Source organism: Scyliorhinus canicula, chromosome 25, assembly GCF_902713615.1.
Source record: "Scyliorhinus canicula chromosome 25, sScyCan1.1, whole genome shotgun sequence".
NCBI classification, from domain to species: Eukaryota; Metazoa; Chordata; class Chondrichthyes; order Carcharhiniformes; family Scyliorhinidae; genus Scyliorhinus; species Scyliorhinus canicula.
The window spans coordinates 15822244-15845960 of NC_052170.1; the positions used below are offsets into that span (position 1 = coordinate 15822244).

Consider the following 23717-nt stretch of genomic DNA (forward strand, 5'->3'; position numbering starts at 1 on the left):
CTGGGTCCCTGGTTACTGAGTCTAGTGACAATACCATTACGCCACCACCTCCCCAATTTGGGGCCTTTACATTTAAAGAAGGAAGACCTATATTTACATGGCACTGTGTAACTTTTCCCAAAATGTACCACGTGATCTTTTAATTCACCAGGCAGAACCTCAGTTTAATGTTTCATCCAGAGGGTAGCACCTCGGACACTTCAGCACTCCCTCAGCGCTGCGTTAGAGGGCCAGACCAGATTATGAGCTCATTTAGCCCTAGAGTAGGGCTTGAAGCCATGACCTTCTAAAATAGAGGCAAAGGAACCACGTAAAGAACCATCAACCAGTTATTAACTTTATATTTGATGGGACAGAACGTGCTCTGTGTGGTAGCTTTAAGGACCTTCCATCAAATAGTCAGCAGCAGATCGCTGAATGGGGCTGCCCCATGGCAATAACACGGCCGTAATGGCTTGAGGGCGGTACTTCCGCCCCTCAGGGATTGGCCGGGAGCTGAGTAGTCCGGGAGCGCCAGAACGTTGCTGGGACTACAATCAAGGAGAAACATCCGTCAAGTCCAGACTGAACAATCAGTCCAAGGGTTCCGGCTGGGGAGTGATCAGGATACCGTCTTGCAGGGACACTGTGCACCCCATCCACCCTCTCTCTCCCCCCCCCCCCCCCCCCGCCCCCCCCCCAAACCCGTCAGAATATCCATCTTGCCCTTGACGAATCCTGTGGTGGACGAGGCAGGAGGATTTAGGCCTCCAACTCCAGCCTCTTAATCATCCTTGATTTTAACCACTCGACCATGGGAGGCCGTGCCTTCATTTGTTAAGACCCAGGCCTAAGTAATCCCCTCCCTAAATCTCCTCCCTCTCCACCTCTCTATCCCTCTCCTCTTCAAGATTGCCTTTTTTTGACGAGGTTTCGGTCACCTGGCCAATTGGGATGATATCACCGCATCAATGGTGCTATACAAATTGGTTTTGTTCTTAGATTACATCTAGGCTGATACTCCAATCCAGGGGGAGTACTGCAGTGCCAGAGGTTCTGGCCTTCAGAGGAGACATTGAACCAATGTGCCAGTTGTCCTCCCGCAGTGTGAAAGAGGGAATGAAGATGCATTGCACCGGGAACGCCAAGCCCCCAGAAACGTGGCCAGAGCTGCAGTTTATTTCAGCTTTGGCAGGAAATGAGGATCGCAAATGTAGGAGCAACATTGGATGGAGAGAGGCCTCCATTAACTCCAGTTAGAGACATCGGGACCATTACCACTACCATCTCGAACCTACTGCTCATAAAGCAGTCTATATATTAGCATGCATGGGCACAAATGGGGTGATTTTCTGTCTCCCACCCCTATTACCAGGAATCAAGGCTGGGGCTGGGACGCAGAGATAGGCCTCACCAGCGATTAACCTCCAATTTCCTGAAGGTCAGGCCTACACTTGGCTATTATGCATTGTGCACTATAAACCCGATGGGATCCATGGACGTTTATTGTTTTGGTTCGATCTTCAATGCAACTTCACTTCTTTCCTGAATACTTTCCCATCTACTCTACCTCCAAAAATCCCTCCCCGAGCTCTTCATTTGCCTTCACTTGCACTACTCTCAAATGCGGAGGAAGAGGAATATTTCAACTCGAAAGTAAAGCCCCACCCGCGGTGTTCAAAACGAGTGTCCCAGCCCCGGGGCTAACAGGAACTCCCAGTCCAGGTCTGAGACGGTATTTAAAAGGCTCGATAACGAGTCATAGCTGGACGGGCCTTCGCCCGTTACCACGGGAACCCGTGCTCCACGAGCCCCATGGGGAGATCAATGAGTGATCCCTCGAGTTCCTCCAAAATCTTTGAAACAAAAAGGGAACAAATGATTTCCACTCTCCATGCAGCAGTCACAGCCACAGGGGGAAGCTGTTTTCAGCCCCTCAAGCCAGTTTTGTCACTCAATTAGATCATGGCTGATCGGTATCTTAACTCCACCGACCTGCCTTGATTCTGTAACTCTTGTTGCCCTAAACTAACGAAAGCTACCTCTGCCCATTTCGAATTGTGGTGTGCTACCTGAACTGGACAGATGGGAGAGATGGTGAGCAATACATCGGTGAAGGTTTAAAACTGTCATTGCAGTTCTAGAGTCAATGGTTCGTACATTTCCGGTCAGTCCCCTCATTCGGCCTACACTTCAGCTGAGACCATTCTAGCCTCCGCTCCATTATGGCTGCTGTCTTCCCCCGCGGGGAATGGAGAGGGAGGGAGAGGAAGCCGCGGATAAGCAAGCTCATGTGATAGACGATGCGGTGTACAAATTAGAAAGCGCGGGTAAGCGAAAACGCGAATCGAGATCTTGCGAATGACGGGATTTTACAGTAATCATCTTAAATGCCTCTGTAGTGTTCCGGTGTTTGACTATGCAAGCCTGATAAATGATCAATGCTCACTGTGCTTGATTAGTTAAGCCTGGGTGTGAACTCAGAACAGATATCGCAGGAGCAACTTGAAGCTAGAGCTGGAATAAGCGTGAAGGTGGATCTCTTGTGATAGCAGAGATTTTGAAAGACTCTCTTGTAAATAAACCTGTTGCTGACTTAAAAACTTGCATCATCTCTGCATTGCTCCATTATACCTAAAATATTAAACAGCTTTGATTGTATCTCCCATTAAAGCTGCTGCACTTAAGGGAGTACAGGTCTGTTCAATGCAATGTGACCTCGTAATTTAATCCATAGCACTGTTGTTTCACAGTGGGTCACTGTCTGTGCAGAGTTTGCATGTTCTCCCCGTGTCTGCGTGGGTTTCCTCCGGGTGCTCCGATTTCCTCCCACAAATCCCGAAAGACGTGCTTGTTAGGTGAATTTGACATTCTGAATTCTCCCTCTGTGTACCTGAACAGGCGCCGGAGTGTGGCGACTAAAGGATTTTCACAGTGACTTCATTGCAATGTTAATGTAAGCCTACTTGCGACAATAAAGATTATTATTATTACAATCTTTGACCCTTCATCCAGGTTTCCAATCATCCAAGAGTGGGATATTTTCTAAGTGGGCGGGAACATGCACGGGCACTAAATGCAATTATGCTATTTCTCTGGACTATTTTTAAACAGCTGTGAATCTTGCAAACATAGTTCACAGAAAACAGTAAATGTGTACGTATTTAATTCACACTCGATAAGGTTTCAGAAGAAGAGGCACATCGGACCCAAAACATCAACTCTGTTTCTCTCTCCACAGAATACTGCCAGACCAGCTGAGTATGTTCATCATTTTCTGTTTTACTATCAGTGAGAAGAGAGAAGTCCTGGAGTGGAACTTACCAAGGCAGCCTCGGTCTCTCATTAGGGTGTCTTCATGCGGACAGAGTCGAGTTGAACCGACAGACAGCACCACAAGATAACCGAGGTAAATTACTGTTACAAATAGAAAGAGAATCGTTGAAGATTATGAAGTTGAATTTGATCCTTGATCTGCACTCCCTGACTTACATTGACCCCACCCCACCGATGCTGCCATCTTAAAATTCTCATCTTTATTTTTCCACGTCCTTCCCTGGCCTCACTCCCTCGCTATCACTGCAACCTTCCCCAGCCGGCCAAAACTCTGAAATCTCTACCTTCCTCCAGGTCTCCCCCTCTATCCATATCTCACTCTCCTCAGCCCACTATTAGAGGCCGTGCCTTCAGCTGACTAGGCTGTAAGCTCTCAAATTTCCTTCCTCAACCTCTCCATCACCCTCTCTTCCCTCCCCACTCTTCAATACCTACCTGTTTCCCCATAACGATGGGAAAAGCACCTTAGCGCAGAGCAGGCGAAGAAGGTGAGGGATGACCTAATTGAGGTGTACAAAAATGATGAGGGGGCCGAGACAGGGTGGACTTGTTTGCACCCTGGCTGAGGGGTCAGTTACCAGGGGGCATAGATTGGAGGCGAGTGGTAGAATGATTAGAGGAGATATGAGGTAAAACTTTTTCACCCAGAGGGTGGGGGGCATCTGGAATTCACTGCCTAACTTGGTGGTTGAGGCTGAAACGATCAATGTATTTAAAAGACACCTGGATCTGTGTTGGAAGTGCTGCAATCTGCAACACACAGACCGGTGCTTGAAAGGGGAATCAAAATGAGCGGCTCGTTTATTTTTGATATAACATGTCAGCACGATGGGCTGAATGGCCTCTTTCCGCACCATAACCTTTCTGTGGTTCAATGTTTCTATGGCTGGTCACCTGTCCTTAATATCTCATTAGATGACACAGCGTCATTTGCCGTGCGAGATTCCGCTGTGCAGGAAGCACTTTGCAAACACAAGTTATTGCTGTTGTTCATTCTCTGCAGCAGGCGGATGGTTTGTTTATTCTGCTCCTTTTCTCTCCTGAGGTTTTGCAGACAGGGGGAGAACGTGCAAACTCCACACTCCAGGCCAGAATCGAACCTGGGTCTCTGGCGCTGGGAGGCAGCAGTGCCAACCACTGTGCCACCGTGTCGTATGTATGAGACATCTGGTGGTTGTGCAAAGTGCGATACAAATGTGACTTTTTCTTCTTTTTTCCCCCCCGTTTACCTGTCTTGGTTTCACAACGCTCAGTAACGTTGCCAAATAAAATCCCATCATTTCAGTTCTGAGACGTTCAACTGACCTCCAGTCTCAATAGTACGTTTGATGCGGGGGAGAATTCAAGATGCCCATTCGCCTTTGTGTGAAGAAATGCTTCCTGTTGTCACTTCAGAATAGCCTTGCTCAAATTTCCGATTCGGGAAAAGGATGTTTGGGCTCTGTCACCAGAGGAAATGGTTTCTCTTTATCTGCCCAATAAAATCCTTGAATTATTTTAAGCACCTTAATTGGGACACCCATGAATCCGCTGCACTGTTATCAAATTAATTCCTGCGATGAGGTCACTGTTAGCTAGGAACGCATTTTGTGCCCACCCCTAATTGCCCTTGAACTGAAGGACCATTTCAGAGGGTATTTAAGAGTCAACCACATTGCTATGGGTCAGGAGGCACATCATCTAGGCCTAATCGGATAATCTATTTAACTCATTCTTAAAGATATTTAACGGCCCAGCCTCCACTGCTCCCTGGGGAAGAGAGTTCCTCAGGCTGACAAACCTTTGAAAGAAAAAAAATTCTCCTCAGCTCCTTCAATGGGAGATCCCTTGGGCAGGATTCTCCGTTAGCCGACGCCAAAATCGGGAAAGTCGATTGGGCGGAGTTCGGTTCTAATGCCGAAATTACGGCAGACGTGGATTTGACGGCAAATCGCAATACTCCAGCACCCCGAAAGCGGCGGCAATGCGTTCCGGAACGCACGTACAGTAGACACCGTTTACTCCGCCTCCGATGGTCCATGTTCCCGACAGCGTAGTTCACTTGTGCTTTTAGAAATCATGAAACCGGCATGGAGGCTGCTAAGGGAGAGAGAGGGGCTATAGAAGGTGTCCAACATCGCCATACTTTGCTGACAGTCGAACTGCTGGCCGGGGGCCTTCTTCCAGGGCCGTGGGGAGTAGTGGCAGGTGGCCAGAAGGTGGGCTGTGGGGTCGGGGTGGACGGGCATGGAGCACCATTGCCGCAGCCCGCAAGTTATAGATAGAGGATCTAGATCAGAGCAGGCTTGGAGGGCCAAAGGGCCTGTTCCTGTGCTGTCATTTTTCTTTGTTCTTTTAATATGTATCTAGACAGATACATGAATGGGCAGGGAACAGAGGGATACAGATCCTCAGAAAATAGGCGGGAAAAAAAATAAGGCACCCATGCAGCTGTGCACGCCGCTAACAGACCACTGTGAACTTAGTGTTACGGGCCATATAGGTGGTCCCAGCCAACCCATCAGCGGTATGTGCGATCCAGCGCAACCAGTGCCATCTTGTTGACTGGGATGAGTGTGTGTGGGGAGTGTAATGTGTGTGTGCGGCTGGGATGAGTGTGTGTGGGGAGTGTAATGTGTATGTGCGGCTGGGATGAGTGTGTGTGGGGAGTGTAATGTGTATGTGGGGCTGGGATGAGTGTGTGTGTGGGGAGTGTAATGTGTATGTGCGGCTGGGATGAGTGTGTGTGGGGAGTGTAATGTGTCTGTGCGGCTGGGATGAGTGTGTGTGGGGGGAGTGTAATGTGTGTGTGCGGCTGGGATGAGTGTGTGTGGGGAGTGTAATGTGTATGTGCGGCTGGGATGAGTGTGTGTGGGGAGTGTAATGTGTATGTGCGGCTGGGATGAGTGTGTGTGGGGAGTGTAATGTGTTTGTGGGGCTGGGATGAGTGTGTGTGGGGAGTGTAATGTGTATGTGCGGCTGGGATGAGTGTGTGTGGGGAGTGTAATGTGTATGTGCGGCTGGGATGAGTGTGTGTGGGGAGTGTAATGTGTGTGTGCGGCTGGGGTGAGTGTGTGTGGGGAGTGTAATGTGTGTGTGTGGCTGGGATGAGTGTGTGTGGGGAGTGTAATGTGTATGTGCGGCTGGGATGAGTGTGTGTGGGGAGTGTAATGTGTATGTGCGGCTGGGATGAGTGTGTGTGGGGAGTGTAATGTGTATGTGCGGCTGGGATGAGTGTGTGGGGGGAGTGTAATGTGTATGTGCGGCTGGGTTGAGTGTGTGTGGGGAGTGTAATGTGTATGTGTGGCTGGGATGAGTGTGTGTGGGGAGTGTAATGTGTGTGTGCGGCTGGGATGAGTGTGTGTGGGGAGTGTAATGTATGTGGGGCTGGGATGAGTGTGTGTGGGGAGTGTAATGTGTATGTGCGGCTGGGATGAGTGTGTGTGGGGAGTGTAATGTGTGTGTGTGGCTGGGATGAGTGTGTGTGGGGAGTGTAATGTGTGTGTGCGGCTGGGATGAGTGTGTGTGGGGAGTGTAATGTGTATGTGCGGCTGGGATGAGTGTGTGTGGGGAGTGTAATGTGTGTGTGTGGCTGGGATGAGTGTGTGTGGGGAGTGTAATGTGTGTGTGCGGCTGGGATGAGTGTGTGTGGGGAGTGTAATGTGTATGTGTGGCTGGGATGAGTGTGTGTGGGGAGTGTAATGTGTATGTGCGGCTGGGATGAGTGTGTGTGGGGAGTGTAATGTGTATGTGCGGCTGGGATGAGTGTGTGTGGGGAGTGTAATGTGTATGTGCGGCTGGGATGAGTGTGTGTGGGGAGCGTAATGTGTGTGTGGGGCTGGGATGAGTGTGTGTGGGGAGTGTAATGTGTTTGTGCAGCTGGGATGAGTGTGTGTGGGGAGTGTAATGTGTGTGTGTGACTGGGATGAGTGTGTGTGGGGAGTGTAATGTGGATGTGCGGCTGGGATGAGTGTGTGGGGAGTGTAATGTGTGTGTGGGGCTGGGTTGAGTGTGTGTGGGGAGTGCAATGTGTATGTGCGGCTGGGATGAGTGTGTGTGGGGAGTGTAATGTGTATGTGCGGCTGGGATGAGTGTGTGTGGGGAGTGTAATGTGTATGTGTGGCTGGGATGAGTGTGTGTGGGGAGTGTAATGTGTATGTGCGGCTGGGATGAGTGTGTGTGGGGAGTGTAATGTGTGTGTGCGGCTGGGATGAGTGTGTGTCGGGAGTGTAATGTGTATGTGCGGCTGGGATGAGTGTGTGTGGGGAGTGTAATGTGTATGTGCGGCTGGGATGTGTGTGTGGGGAGTGTAATGTGTATGTGCGGCTGGGATGAGTGTGTGTGGGGAGTGTAATGTGTGTGTGCGGCTGGGATGAGTGTGTGTGTGGGGAGTGTAATGTGTGTGTGTGACTGGGATGAGTGTGTGTGGGGAGTGTAAAGTGTATGTGCGGCTGGGATGAGTGTGTGTGGGGAGTGTAATGTGTATGTGCGGCTGGGATGAGTGTGTGTGGGGAGTGTAATGTGTGTTTGGGGCTGGGATGAGTGTGTGTGGGGAGTGTAATGTGTATGTGCGGCTGGGATGAGTGTGTGTGGGGAGTGTAATGTGTATGTGCGGCTGGGATGAGTGTGTGTGGGGAGTGTAATGTGTGTGTGGGGCTGGGATGAGTGTGTGTGGGGAGTGTAATGTGTGTGTGGGGCTGGGATGAGTGTGTGTGGGGAGTGTAATGTGTATGTGTGGCTGGGATGAGTGTGTGTGGGGAGTGTAATGTGTATGTGCGGCTGGAATGAGTGTGTGTGGGGAGTGTAATGTGTGTGTGCGGCTGGGATGAGTGTGTGTCGGGAGTGTAATGTGTATGTGCGGCTGGGATGAGTGTGTGTGGGGAGTGTAATGTGTATGTGCGGCTGGGATGAGTGTGTGTGGGGAGTGTAATGTGTATGTGCGGCTGGGATGAGTGTGTGTGGGGAGTGTAATGTGTGTGTGGGGCTGGAATGAGTGTGTGTGGGGAGTGTAATGTGTATGTGCGGCTGGAATGAGTGTGTGTGGGGAGTGTAATGTGTGTGTGCGGCTGGGATGAGTGTGTGTCGGGAGTGTAATGTGTATGTGCGGCTGGGATGAGTGTGTGTGGGGAGTGTAATGTGTATGTGCGGCTGGGATGAGTGTGTGTGGGGAGTGTAATGTGTATGTGCGGCTGGGATGAGTGTGTGTGGGGAGTGTAATGTGTGTGTGGGGCTGGGATGAGTGTGTGTGGGGAGTGTAATGTGTGTGTGGGGCTGGGATGAGTGTGTGTGGGGAGTGTAATGTGTATGTGTGGCTGGGATGAGTGTGTGTGGGGAGTGTAATGTGTATGTGCGGCTGGAATGAGTGTGTGTGGGGAGTGTAATGTGTGTGTGCGGCTGGGATGAGTGTGTGTCGGGAGTGTAATGTGTATGTGCGGCTGGGATGAGTGTGTGTGGGGAGTGTAATGTGTATGTGCGGCTGGGATGAGTGTGTGTGGGGAGTGTAATGTGTATGTGCGGCTGGGATGAGTGTGTGTGGGGAGTGTAATGTGTGTGTGGGGCTGGAATGAGTGTGTGTGGGGAGTGTAATGTGTATGTGCGGCTGGGATGAGTGTGTGTGGGGAGTGTAATGTGTGTGCGGCTGGGATGAGTGTGTGTGGGGAGTGTAATGTGTCTGCGGCTGGGATGAGTGTGTGTGGGGAGTGTAATGTGTGTGTGCGGCTGGGATGAGTGTGTGTGGGGAGTGTAATGTGTATGTGTGGCTGAGATGAGTGTGTGTGGGGAGTGTAATGTGTGTGTGCGGCTGGGATGAGTGTGTGTGGGGAGTGCAATGTGTATGTCCGGCTACAGCTTGTCAGCCTCCTGGGTGCCAATCATGGACCCGGCGAATCCCGCGCCGTTTTTCATTGGAATCGACTGTGTTCCACATGGCACCTGTGCTAGCCTCTCAATGATAGCGGAATCGGACCGGGGCGGCACCAGTTTTTCTGTCACAAAAGTCCAGATTCTGCATTGGCGTCAACACTTAGTCTCAGATACGGAGAATCCCGCCCATTATTTTTAAACTGTGTCCTCAAGTTCTAGTCTCTCCTACAAGGGGAATCATAGAATCCCTACAGTGCAAGAGGAGGCCATTCAGCCCATCGAGTCTGCACCGATCCTCTGAAAGAGCACCCCGCCAAGGCTCACTCCCCAACCCTATCCCTGTAACCCCATAACCCCAGCTAATCTTTTGACACAAAGGGACAATTTAGCATGGCCAATCTACCTAACCGACACATCTTTGGACTGTGGGAGGAAACCGGAGCACCCGGAGGAAACCCACGCACACACGGGGAGAACATGCAAACTCCGCACAGTGGCACTGTGAGCCAGCAGTGTTAACCACTGCGCCACTCACCCTTTCGGTGTCTGCTCTGTCAAGCCCTTTCAGGGTTTTATAAGTTTCAATCTGATCACCTCTCATTCTTCTAAACTCCAATGGATACAGGCCCAACCTGCTCAATCTTTTCTAATAAGACAACCCCTTCATCCTGGGAATCAGTCGAGTGAACCTTCTCTGAAGTGCTTCTGATGTGATGATACATTTTATCAAGAAGGAGACCGGAACTGTACACTGTGCTCCAGATGTGGTCCCATCAACGGCCTGCACAACTCTCAAAAATGTTCTTAATTTTCTATTCTATTCCTCGTGCAACGAACGACGATATTTCATTTGTCTTCCTATTTGCTTGCTGCACTTACACGCTAGGATTTTAGGATATGGCGGAGAAGTCACTGAGCAGCGGGCAGAAATGGGACGGCACAGCGACATGGGCGGGTTAGCACTGCTGCCTCACAGCGCTAGGGTCCCGGGGTCAATTCCAGCTTGGGTCACTGCCTGTGTGCAGTTTGCACATTCTCACCCTGTTTGCGTGGGTTTCCTCTGTGTGCTCCGGTTGCCTCCCACAGTCCAACCAAACATATGCATTGGTCATGCTAAATTTCCCCTTAGTCTCCAAAGATGTGCAGGTTTGGTGGAGTTACGGAGATAGGGCAAGGGCGTGGGTCTAGGGCGGATGCTCCTTCAGAGGGTCGGTGCCGATTCGATGGGCTGAGTGGCCTCCTTCTGCACTGTAGGGACTCTATGATTTGCCCAATATTTATCTTCCTTGTGACACTTAAGAGAGTTCAAAGAGCGGCTTATCAAATCTACAGGGTTTCCAAAGCATCCTTCGAAGAGCAGTTGTGGACTGCCTCGCCAGGAAAGTGCAATATTTCACAAAGATGCTTTTTTTAATGTCAGGGTGCACTTGCTTTGCAAAACCTTTATCCCTTACTCACTTAGGAATGAACCTCCAGTGCATCTTTCTATCGAGGAAGCTCCTTTAGAGGGCAATCTATTTTGAAACCTCGTTGCGTATCGGAGATCATCCGACTGGACAGAAACGAGAAGGAACATTCTCCCACACAATAGTTGGCTGTAGCGGCTTGGGAGAGGCCGAAATGTCTTTACGCAGGTTTGGAGTCTGTTTAAGAAAACACATTTCAAAAGACCCTTTTTCAACAATGAACGGAAGCAGGAAGTTTCCACCTCAAGTATTTCCCCTGTAATTTTGTGGAATGTTTTTGTTTATTGACAGGACTCTGACCTGATTGTATTTGGATAGAAAATTCCTCACAGTTTGAAGGTCCAGCTAGCCTGTCCTGAGAAATTTCACTTGTTCCCTTCACTTGAAGGAAGAAAGTCCGAAGAACATGGGAAACAGGAGCAGGAGTAGGCCATTTGGCCCATGAGCCTTCTCCGCCATACAATAAGGTCATGACAGATCTTCTTCCTTAGCTACAGCCCCAGACTAACTCCATATGTCTTCGTATCTGTATATCCATTAAAGTTAATCTTGTATATACTCAATGATGAAATGGCCACAATTGTCTGGATAGAGATTTCCTAAGGGTAACAATCTTCTGGGTGAAGACATTTCTTGTCACCTCCCCCCCGCCCCGCCTCACCCTGAGACCGTGCCCCTCCAGCTAGGGATTGGTTGTGGTGCCCGATGACTCGTGGATCCCATCTGCTGTCATCATCTCGGCTTAAATAGTAAAAATAGGCCCGTGAATGAGTTACATTTATGGAAATGAGTTTTCCCCTGGGAGACGATGAAAGGAAATTGAGAAGGACAGAGATAAAAGAGAAAAATATTCCTCAGACACGCAGTGCTGTTGTGTGCTGGTGCTTTTCTCTGATCCCCTTTGCCATCTGGTACCAAGATGTGCGGGATTCTCTGTTTCTGAGACGATAGTGTTGACACCAACACAGCATCCAGGACCCTGAACACAATCGATTCAAATGAAAAACGGTGCGGGATTCGTCGAGTCTGTGATCGACACTCAGGAGGCTGACAAGCTGCAGCCGCACATACACATTACAAACCCCACACGCACTCATCCCAGCCAAAAAGATGGCACTGGTTGTGCTGGAGCGCGCCCATATAGCTAATGTGTTGGCTGTGGCCAGAGGGCACCCAGGGCGGGTGCTCTGGGGGACACCTATATGACCCATGGCACTAGGTTCAAAGTGGGCTGTCAGCAGCGTGCGCAGCTCCATGGCTGCCTTGCCGGCTGTGGAAATGGTGTTCCACGCCCATCCACCCCGACCCCACAGCCCACCTCCTGGCCACCCCTCACTACTCCCCCCCCCCCCGGCCCTGGCAGAAGCCCCCCCCTCCCCCCCGCCCCCGCCCTGGGCAGCGGCACAACTGTCAGCAAACTATGGCGATCTTGGACACTTTCCGTGCTCCCTCTCTCTCTCTCCCCCAGAAGCCATCACGTGGTTTTACAATTTCTAAAAGCATAAGTGAACCATGCCATCGGGAACTCGGTCCATCGGATGCGGAGAATCGGGGAGGCCCGGGAGAGTACCAGGTCGGGCCTGCTAATGATATGAAAATGGTGTCGACTATACGTGCGTTCTGGAACACATTGACGCCGCTGTCGAGGTGCTGGAGAATTGTGGGTTGCCGTCAAATTGGCACCTGCCGTGATTTCGGCGTTGGAACCGATTCTCTGCCCGATCACCTTTCCCGATTTCGGCAAACGGAAAATCCCGCCCGTGAAGTTCTTGGGAAGTTCTGAGGGGTGCGTCCTCGAAGAGCCACTCCGGAGATTGGTGAAGGGAACCACTGTTTTCCAATTTTCCTGCTTTGCATTTGAAGTCGGGAACTGCTGGCCTGTGCAGGCATTGCCGTGTGTTTATCAAATCGCGGCGTTTAGTAACGCATCCCGCCACCCTCTGATATCGTGCAATCCGCTAAACCAGTTCTGGCCTTCTGCAAGAGCAATTGAGCTAGTTCCAGTCCCCTTGTCTTTCCCTATGGGCAGGTGGTGATTTAGTGGCATTGTCACTGGACTCGTGATCTAGGGTAATTCTCTGGAGACCTGGGTTCAAATCCCATCCTGGCAGATGGGGGAATTTGAATTCAATGAAAATCTATAATCAATGAAGCCATTGTTGTAAAAACTCATCTGGTTCACTAATGTCCTTTGGGCTGCCATCCTTACCCGGTCTGGCCTACACGTGACTCCAGATCCACAGCAATGTGGTTGATTCTTAACCGCCCCTCTGGAGTGGCCCAGCTATTCTCTCCTGTAAGCAATCTTCAGATGCACACCTAAATGGGGTCAGTGTTGGCAGGATATTCAAATTTAGGTTATTCAACTTTAAGTGGCATGGCAGCTGACCCCAATTCTGGCTGCAGTCACCACCCCCTCCCCCTATCCCCCTTCTTCTGGCAGTTGACAAGACAAACAAACAAAAATTGCATTTATCTAACGCTTTTCACCACCTCAGGATATCCCAGTGACGGTCGACCTTTGCAATGCTCTACCCCAGAGATCTGTGGAGGTGTAGTCATTGGCCGGGAGTTTCCAGCGCCAGTGCGGTGTGTTTTGTGGACCATTGTCTGGCGGCGGGAACGGAAAACTACGGACCCGGGTAGGGGGCTCTTTCGGAGGGTCGGTGCAGACACGATGGGCTGAATGGCCTCCTGTTGCACAGAAACGATTCTAAGATTGGACATCTGCCCTGTTCTCCTTCACGATGGTGCCATGGGATCTTGCTACACAGAGAGATAGATAGATAGATAGATAGATAGATAGATAGATAGATAGATAGATAGATAGATAGATAGGTAGATAGATAGGTAGATAGATAGGTAGATAGATAGGTAGATAGATAGATAGGTAGATAGATAGATAGATAGGTAGGTAGGTAGGTAGGTAGGTAGGTAGGTAGGTAGGTAGGTAGATAGATAGATAGATAGATAGACAGATTATATAAAATATGTAGCTAGTTAGATAATTGCCAAATAAAATAAAGCTTTTCATTGATACTATACTTCCAAAAGCACCGGACAACATTGTAGTCATTGTTGTGATACAAGAAATGAGGCAACCAATTTGCGCACAGTAAGCTCCCATTCACACTAATGTGATAATAATCTGGTGATGTTGGTTAATGGATTGATTTGCTCAATTGTATAAAGGAGAGAGAGGAGATAGTATTTACGCGCAGAAAGCATTGTCTGCGTGGGTTTCCTCCGGGTGCTCCGGTTTCTTCCCACAGGTCCCGAAAGACGTGCTGTTAGGTGAATTGGACATTCTGAATTCTCCCTCCGTGTGCCCGAACAGGCAGCGGAATGTGGCGACTAGGGGCTTTTCACAGTAACTTCATTAAAGTGTTAATGTAAGCCTACTGTGACACTAATGAAGGTTATTATTATATTTGCTTCTTTAATTGCCTTTTCTGTTCTCCCACATTTTGACTTGGCATACACACACACACACACAAGCAATACTCACTGAGTCCCGGATAGAACCGTCTCTGGTCCATATTTTTCTCATTAGAGTAGTCGCTCGCAGACCTGCTCCCAGTCACTGTGGACTTAATACGAGCATCAGCAAGCTGCTCCTCCAGCTGTAGACAGCCTGGCTTGACACCAGGAACTATGAATAATAATCAGGATGGGAGGATCCTTAAAGACGTACAACATTTAATAGAGGTCGATCTTTTCAGGAACTGTTGTTTTTTTATTTACAGGAATAATGAACACTTCAAAATACTGGTGTGCAGTAATGAAAAATCTGGCAACAATAACATGCAAATTTGGTTCACAAATATATATGTGGAAGCTTGTTCTGCACGGTAACTGCACAACAGGTACTGAAGGTAGGCTTTTATGACATTTTTGAATCAGTTGTTTATCACGGTGGGCTTTTTTTTTACAAACGCTCACTTGGAGATGACACATTCCACTTAAGAATCAAAATCAGTGTTTATTTAATTCGAGTTAAGGGAGAGTGTGCCACGGTTTAACAATCAAGGTGAAAGAAAGGCTGAGGTTTAATTCCATTTAACCTGCACATCTCTGGACACTAAGGGGCAATTTAGCATGGCCAATCCACCGAACCTGCACATCTTTGGACTGTGGGAGGAAACCGGAGCACCCGGAGGAAACCCACGCAGACACGGAGAGAAGGTGCAAACTCCACACAGACAGTGACCCGAGGCCGGAATCGAACCCGGGTCCCTGGCGCTGTGAGGCAGCAGCGCTAACCGCTGTGTCGCCGTGCCCCTTTCTTCAAATTGATAGCAGGGGAACTTCTTCGTCAGGTGAGGCCTTGGTTTAATGTGTCACCTGAAAGACAGCACCTGGTCTGGGCAGAGTCGCTAGGGGAAGGGGCACCGATTTAAGATGATTGGCAAAAGAAGCAATTCTGATTGGAGGAAAATCTTATTTTCACCCAGCGGGCAGTTTGGACCGAAATTGCATTCCCCGACAGGCGAATTTAATCGAGACATTCAAAAGAGGGATTGGAAATTATCTGCAGGGGGAAAAAGTTCCAGGGCCGAGGGTTGGGAGTGGGACCACATGAGTTGCCTTTGCCGAGAGCTGGCACAGACATGGTCGGCCAAATGGCCCCCTCCTGTGCTGTAACCGTTCTGTAATCTTTGGCAATGCAACATCACAAGGCTGGAGGGTCTGTCTTGATTTTTACTCTACGTTCAAATCCCTGGAGTGGGACTTGGATCCCAGAGGCAGGGGTGCTATCCACTTGCGCTGATGTCGCCGAGTGACTGAAAGCTTGCTGTAGCGCTAACAATTATACTCAAAGCTGAGAGACTAGTACAATAGAGGCTTTATTGTTGTATGATGCTGTCCCTCCATCTGCAACTGTAGACTAAAGGTCTGAGTGACTCACATGCATATTTATACACAAGCTCCCTGTGGGCGGAGCTAGCCTTACTGGAGGAACCTGTATTACAGGTACAGGCATACATCCCCCTACTGCAAGTACGCATAACTACAGTGGTTATATCACCACACTTGCTCAACGAGGTAATTTTCAATGCTTATCTTCACGGGAGGGAGTGGTTCAGAGAGGGAGTTCCAGAATTGGATTTGGATTTGGTTTATTGTCACGTGTACTGAGGTACAGTGAAGAGTATTGTTCAGTCCCGACAGATTGTTCCACACATGAAAAACATAGGACGTACGGTAGATACACAATGTAAATACATCGGTACAGACATCGGCTGAACCATACAGAGTGTAGTACTACTCAGTAGAGAAGATGTGTGAAGAGATCAGATTGGTCCATAAGAGAGTCATTCAGGAGCCTGGAAACAACGGGGAAGAAGCTTTTTTCGTGTTCTCAGACTTTTCTATCTCCTGCCCGATGGAAGAGGTTGGAAGAGAGAATAATCCGGGGTGGGAGGGCCCTTTGATTATGCTACCTGTTTTTCCAAGGCAGCGGGAGATATAGACAGAATTAATGGATGTGGGGCAGGTTCGCGTGATGGACTGGGCTGTGTTCACAGCCCTCTGTAGTTTCTTACGGTCTTGGGCCGCGCAGTGGCCATACCAGGGTGTGATGCAGACAGATAAGATGCTTTCGATGGTGCATTGCTAAAAATTGGTAAGAGTCAATGTGGACATGCTGAATTTCCTTAGTTTCCTGAGGAGGTATAGGCACTGTTGCGCTTTATTGGTCATAGCTTCGACGTGTGTGGACCAGGACAGATTGTTGGTGATGTGTACGCCTAAGAATTTAAAGCTGTTAACCACCTCCACATCGGCAACATTGATGCAGACAGGGATGTGTACAGTATTTTGCTTCCTGAAGTCAATGGCCAGCACCTTAGTTTTGTTGACGTTGAGGGAGAGATTGTTGTTGTTACACCACTCCACTAGGTTCTCTATCTCCCTCTTATACTCATCGTTGTTCGAGATCCGACCCACTACGGTCGTGTAATCAGCAAACTAGAACAAAGCCTTATCGGAAACGCCTGGTACCTTATGGTGTTCCTCAGGAGCTTTACAATCACAGAGCCACGCTTGAAGGGCGGGGAATGGTGTTATGTAGACAAGTGCAGCAGTGAGTGCCCAAATATAACAAATCACAACGTAACTGCTTCTGGTGACGTTGGCCAGAAAACTGAGAGAGCTCCACTGCTCTTCTGTCAAGGGCCCCATTGAAACTTTCATGCCTGCGTAACAATCAGACCAGACCTGGGCCTAACATCTCAGGAAGAAGGCTCCTCTGACAGAGCGGCACCCCCTCCATGCCACACCCAAGTGTCAGCCGAGGTTTTGCACGCAAGTCGCTGGTGAGGGATTTGAACCCATGACTATGTCATGCTCTATTGGTTATTGATAACTTACATGCATTAGGCAGATTGGAACTATTTTACGCTCGCATCATAGAATCATCGCACAGTACAGCATGGAGGCCATTTGGGCCGTCAGTTTCAGAGTGGAGCTGAGCGACACAGCCCATGTTCCGCCCGGTACCACTCTGAGTTAGCCTGCCTCAGCCGAGGTTCTATAGCCAGCCTCTGCGCCAGTGTCCCCTCGAATTTCCTGCTCAATTTGCTGCGCTGTGCAACTCTGTCAAGATTGGCGCTCGGCTGTGCATCTTCAAGGAGAACGTTGAGTGTGCGCGGCACACTTCTGTGCAGTGGTGCATACGGGCACCTGGCTCTGTGGTCCTAACCTAGTGATTGGCAAATCAGCCACACAGCAGTGCAAGCAGGGCAGTGTACCAGTGCCAACTAGCATGAATGAGATAACATGAAATGAAATGAAATGAAAATCGCTTATTGTCACAAGTAGGCTTCAAATGAAGTTACTGTGAAAAGCCCCTAGTCGCCACATTCCGGCGCCTGTTCGGGGAGGCTGGTACGGGAACTGAACCGTGCTGCTGGCCTGCCTTGGTCTGCTTTCAAAGCCAGCAGTTTAGCCCTGTGCTAAACCAGCCCCTGCCATCAGTGGCATCATTAAGACCGGTAAAGTAGGACTTGCTCCACAATTGGACGGAAGGTCTTTTTTCGACTGGTTCATATACGGAGGCGAGGAGGCAACTGAATAACCAAAAGGGGTCAACTAATCAACAGCCCACCCATTCTGAAAACTGCGGTGGTCGGCGATGCAATGTGGGCGGTCAGCTGACCTCCATCACTTGTCTACACCCTGCCAACGGGCGTGAAGCAAATCCGCGATTCTCCCCAAGGTGCCTCCTGAAGAGCTGTAGAAGCAGTGAAGCCAAATATTGGCCTGAATATTCCTCTAAAAATGCAGGACCATGACTGAAATGGCCAGGAACTTTCCAACCCGCGAAGGTAATGCTGCCACATCATGTTCCCTCACACAAATGCTGTCCCTCCTTCAATGATTTTGTCGCCTTGATAAAGGCCAGTCTTCCAGGTGAAACACAGGAAGGTAATATTGATACGAAATTACTTAAATCCTTTCCTGTTGAGATAATCAAAACAAAATAGTGACACGTGAGGTTTAAGCATCAATGTACCAGGTCGAATAGCCATGCTCAGCTTTTAGAACATAACCACATATTAAATACCCAATCTGCAACATCTATATAAGTCAGGCCTACCAACCCAGGAGTCACGACCTCATTAACCAGCCATGAAAAGATGCAATACATCAGTCAAGTGACTGTAGGGAGATATTCTGCTCAGAATGAATTCACTTTACATAGGTAGGAGGAAGAACTTAGGCTCAGATTCTTATTAGCGAGTAGGGCGGCATGGTGTCACAGTCGTTAGCACTACTGCCCCACAGCGCTAGGGACCCGGGTTCAATTCCGGCCCTAGGTGACTATCGGTGTGGAGTTTGCACTTTCTCCCCGTGTGTGCGTGGGTTTCCTCCGGGTGCTCCGGTTTCCTCCCACAGTCCAAAGGTGTGCAGGTTAGGTGGATTGGCCGTGATAAATTGTCCCTTAGTGTCAAAAGATGTACAGGTTAGGTGGATTGGCCATGCTAAATTTCCCCTTGTTGTCCAAAGATGTACAGGTTAGGTGGATTGGCCATGCTAAATTTCCCCTTGTTGTCCAAAGATGTATAGGTTAGGTGGATTGGCCATGCTAAATTTCCCCTTGTTGTCCAAAGATGTACAGGTTAGGTGGATTGGCCGTGCTAAATTGCTCCTTGGTGTCCAGGGATAATCAGGTTAGGTGGATTGGCCGTGATAAATTGCCCCTTAGTGTCCAGGGATGTGCAGGTCAGGTGGATTCGCCATGCTAAATTTCCCCTTGGTGTCCAAAGGTGTGCAGGTTGGGTGGATTGGCTGTGCTAAATTGCCCCTTAGTGACCAGGGATGTGCAGGTTAGGTGGATTGGCCGTGCTAACTTGCCCCTTAGTGTCCAAAGGTGTGCAGGTTGGGTGGATTGGCCGTGCTAAATTGCCCCTTAGTGTCCAGGGATGTGCAGGTTAGGTGGATTGGCTGTGCTAAATTGCCCCTTGGTGTCCAAAGGTGTGCAAGTTGGGTGGATTGGCCGTGCCCCTTAGTGTCCAAAAAGGTGAGGTGAGGTTACGGGAATGGGGCAGGGGTTGGGCCTGGGTCGGGTGCTCTTTCAGAGGATCGGTGCAGACTCAATGGGCCGAATAGCCTCTTACTGCACCGTTGGGATTCTATGATAAACAAATTGTCATTGCACGGACCCATTGAAAATATATTGCATGCTGCTGTAATGGCATTTATACATGTATGAGGTACACATTTTGAGGACTTTCTGGTCTTACGGAAGCTAATGTGAACAGTGATGTTGACATCCTTCCTAAAGGGTCCCTGGTACACAAATGTAAATCTGTGCCTGTATCTTATCTTACTTTCATTGCCAGTAGGGGATTGCGTTCAAGCGCAGTTAGGGATGGGCAACAAATGCTGGCCTCGCCATCGAAGTCTACATCCGATGAAAAAATTAAAAATGTCTCATGGCAGTTCATCCAACATCCTGGAAAATCATAAATCTGGCACAGTCTCCATCTTGAGAATGCTGAGTTTTGGACATTTGTTAACTGTATCCCATTAACCTGCTTCAATAAAGAGTATTTCAATGTTCCTTAATCACCAAACTTGCATTGGAGGAAAAGGAAGTATAATAATGTCCCATAAAGCCTCCACAAGTCACATAATTTAAATCAAAGGTTATAGGTCATTGGCTAGCCAATGGGCCAGTGGGTAAGTGAATACACGGTGCGATATTGAGCATTCAGCCCAAGGTCAGTGACTATTTTCTCAGGAGTGAAGGGGTATTATGGGATGACCTGACAGCTCAGCATGACTGGTAACACAGCACTTCCTTCACAGTTGACCAATGGCCTACTTACTGTTGCAGTGGTCATTGGCACGCTGGCAGATCCAGAATCCGCGAAGCTAGCTTTCTTCCTGATCATGCACAGCCTATTGAACCAGGCCCGGTATCCATCTCTCACCTTCGGCCGCAAGTTACACAGAAAGCAGTTTTTAATCGACATGTTTCAAACATAAAATCCAGGCTTATCTTGAAGAAACCTATTTCAGAGAAGTCATATCCTTGTTCTTTTAATAATCCATATCACACACTACACTGGTGGCCTTTGGCAGACCCGTTGCTTCCTGCCTCTCCATTCATAGCCTGGCCGCCCACGGGATGTTGATGGGCTGGGATTTTGTGTTGTTTTGCTCCACAGCAACTAAAGGCTTTGAGGAGACGGAGTTAATTCGTCTAACACCCAGCAAGTCTTCCTGCAAGATTTGCTCTTGTTACATGCACGTTTGTACAGTTTAAGAAAACAAATACAAAGAGTGAGCCATTGTTCAGGAGGACATGGTGCTCCCTTTGTAAGGGGCGTGGGGGGAGTGGGGGGGGGGGGAGGGAGGAAAGGATAGGACAGAGAGAGGGAATGTGAGGAATTAGTATGAGAGAAGACGTGAGAGAGGAAAGGACATAGAGGAGAGAGAAGGGAAGAAGGGGAAGGAAGGAATGGGAAGGAAGGAGAGAAGTAAGGTCGCGAGAGGGGAGGGAGACAGGGGAGTAGGGAGGAAAGGGGAGGGGGGAGAGAGATAAAGGGAAGGGATGGGAGATGGGAGGAGCGGAGAAGGGAAGAGGTGAGGAGGTGCAAAATGGGAGAAGGGGAGAAGGAAAGGAGGAGAGGCAGGGAGAGTCAGAGGAGAGTGGTAGGGGAGGCGAGAGGAGTGGACATAATGGCCACGAAGGACACAGGGGATCAGCAATTGATCTTACTTTGCTATCAGATGGATAAAAACGGTCTACGTCCAATAGAGGACAAGGTGAAGGCTATAAAGGAATACCATGGGGTTAAAATCCTTCCTGAGATCAGTCTATCCCGAATTGGGCCTCTTTGCATACAGTGCTCGGAAGTACTAAAAACGGTCTTGGGAAGTGTCACAAGTGGAAACCTTCAATAAAGTTAAACAGGAACTTTTTGTCCAACTTATTGGCCCATTATGACCCCAAGAAGGAACTCACTTTTGCATGCGATGCTTCCCCTTATGGGTTGGGACAGTACTCTCACACCACTGGGGCGACTGGATGGAAAGGTCCATCTCCTGTGCTTCCGGGGTCCTTTCGGATGCCCAGCTGAGGTATTCTCAAATTGAGGAGGGCTTGGCAGCCGTGTTGGGTGTAAAAAGGTTTCATTGGTAGTCTACAGCAGGCGTTTCATAATAGTGACCGACCTCAGGCACTTACTGGGACTTTTTAAAGAGGATAAGGCCCCCATCACCTCCATTCAGATACAGCATTGGGCCTTGTTATTTTTTTTTAAGGGGTGATTTAGCGTGGCCCATTCACCTAATCTGCACATCTTTGGGTTGTGGTAGCGAGGCCCACGTAGACACGGGGAGAACGTGCAAACTCCACACGGACAATGACCCGAGGCCGGGATTGAACCTGGGTCCTTGGCACTGTGCGGCAGCAGTGCTAACCACTGTGCCACAGTGCCGCCTCTGAACCCTGTTACTTGCGGCTTATGAATATCTTTGCGAGCACCGTCCTGGAATGCCAATGCGTAGAATTACCTCCCGCTGCCTACAAGCCTGGCACCACTGCCAGCATTGGTAGAGGTCACAATGATCCTAACTTGTTGAGAAACTTTGCCAGTATCTGCAAGGCAAATAAAGGACTGGACGGCAAAGGATCCAAAACTGTCTAAAATGAAGCACATGATCCTGAACGGTGAAGTCGAGGACAAGCCGTATCTAATCGAGACAGTTGAGCTCAGTGTTGAGGCCGGCATGATTGTTTGGGGATCCCGAGTGGTTGTCCCTCGTCTCGAGTGGTGCCCAATACTAATGGAACTGCTTAATGGCCACTCTGGGGTATTAGAAATGAAAATGCTCGGCTGAAGCTACGTCTGGTGGCCCGACCACGACTCAGACGTGATGGACCTGATAAAACAGCCTGATCTATTCCAGACAACCAAATACCTTCTTCAGCCTCCCTACATTCATGGGAGTGGCCGGGCAGGCCATGGGTGTGACTGCATGCGGATTTCTGCAGACCTTTTCTGGGTCCCACGTTTTTGATCCCGGTGGATACACTGTCCAAATGTTTGGAGATGCACCACATGAGCTCCACTACCTCCCACGTTACAATCGAGAGATTCCGGCAGAGTTTTTGGACACAAGGAATACCGGGGGCCCCAGTTTCCGACAACTGCCTTGACCAGTGGGGCGATCCAAAGCTTCATGCAACCCAATGGTATCCGACACAAGCCGGACAGCATCTTATCGCCCGTTGTCGAAAGGGCTGGTGGAACGGGTGGCGCGGACTTTTAAAACCAGCGTGAAGAAGCAATCGGCAGCGTTCATACAGAGCAAACTGACAAGGTTTCTGTTCGATTACAGGACCATTCCTCGTACAACGACAGGAATCGCCCCGGAGGAACAGTTAATGGGACGGCGGCTTCGTACGAGACCAAGCCTAATATTCCCAAACCTGGCGGAGAGGGTGGAATCCCAACAAGAGAACCAGAAAAAAAAATGTGACTCTTGCAAGGACCGAAAGAACTTTTAAGACGGGTGATCTGGTTTACGTGAGAAACTTCGGAGTTGGGTTCCTGGGGTTGTAACGGAGAAACCGGGACCAGTATCTTATAAAGTGAAGGGCCAGGTTAAAGTTATGAGGAAACACCTGGACCACCTCAGGAGCAAAGAGTCCGCCCTCGAGCAGGCCCCGTTACCGGCCATGGAGGTGGCCGCCGCTAGTGCCCGGCCACAACTCGAAGCTCACCCTACGCCCGTCACCCCAGAGACCGAGGACGCAGATTCCGAGATGGCAGCCGGTGCTCCGACTGAAGATGACCTCGAAGGGGATTCCCTGTCAGTAACCCTTCGATGCTCCCTCCGGAAGCAAAGGTCTCCGATTCGGTTCACACCACCAGATCCGGCTCCACCCTCAACAGACCTCAGACCAATTTGCAAGCGGCGGCTGGGATGTCCTCGAGGTACTGAGAGGGAAACGATCTTGGTGGGGGGGTTGTTATATTGGCCATGCAGGACACAAGCGATTGACAACAGATCACCCCATGGGCTTCGTGGAATATGAATTCCCCTATTAAGCAGGCGGAGCTCGCCCAATGGGGAATGAGCAGTGGGAGCTTAAAACCCGCTTCTTCAACCGGGATCGGCAAGCTGTAGGTCACGGTGTTTTGGTAGCGGCCTTTTTCGTTATTCCAATAAAGGGATTTGGTGCTAGAAGGCTGGCTTGGGCGAAATTATTACAGCAGGGGACAGAGTGGAAAAGAGGAGGGGAGAAGGAGGAAAAAGGAGAGGAAAGAATGAGGTGAGAGGAGTGAAGAAGGAGCTGGAGGATGGGAGGGTAAAGGAGGTGGTGAGAGATTCAACTCCAGGCTCAAACTGGATGTTGTGTTCACCGGCTTGTTCTGTATTTTATACCTCCAAGCAGTGCAGAGGTAAGGAGAGATTTATTTACAGTTTGTTCACTTTTCTCTGAGTCATCACATTAGACTTAGCTCATCAAGCACAGTGAGTGTAGATTAGTCAACAGACACACTTAATCAAACACAGAACAATTGAACCATTGAACACCACACGCCCGATCCTGTCACTTTCTCAGTGGTCGAG

At 49.5% G+C, this 23717-nt stretch overlaps 2 protein-coding genes and 1 long non-coding RNA gene across 7 annotated transcripts in view; 1 reads left to right on the forward strand and 2 right to left on the reverse strand.

Moving 5' to 3' along the window:
* LOC119957240 (adhesion G protein-coupled receptor E3-like) overlaps positions 1-14234 on the reverse strand; it is a 55610-nt gene extending 41376 nt beyond the window's left edge. For 3 of the 4 annotated variants that reach the window (XR_005458768.1, XM_038785083.1, XM_038785081.1), the window contains exons 1-2: positions 10615-10770; positions 3304-3396 (exon numbers count right to left, since the gene is read on the reverse strand). Coding sequence is in view for 3 of the 4 variants with exons in the window: in XM_038785083.1 (XP_038641011.1) it covers positions 3304-3396; positions 10615-10732 (211 nt within the window). In the remaining variant the exon portion in view is untranslated. Of the gene's footprint in view, positions 1-3303; positions 3397-10614; positions 10771-14130 lie in introns of those variants that run through there. The other variant, XM_038785082.1, reaches the window with a different exon arrangement.
* Positions 1938-19599, forward strand: LOC119957247. Its single transcript, XR_005458770.1, has 4 exons — positions 1938-2309; positions 3221-3388; positions 14369-14497; positions 19469-19599. It is a non-coding gene; the product is annotated as an uncharacterized LOC119957247 (long non-coding RNA).
* LOC119957242 (adhesion G protein-coupled receptor E1-like) overlaps positions 14338-23717 on the reverse strand; it is a 68245-nt gene continuing 58865 nt past the window's right edge. For both annotated transcript variants that reach the window (XM_038785087.1, XM_038785086.1), the window contains 2 exons: positions 19958-20062; positions 14338-18083 (listed from right to left, as the gene is read on the reverse strand). In XM_038785087.1, the coding sequence (XP_038641015.1) occupies positions 18072-18083; positions 19958-20062 (117 nt within the window). In that variant the 3' untranslated portion in view covers positions 14338-18071. The remainder of the gene's footprint in view (positions 18084-19957; positions 20063-23717) is intronic.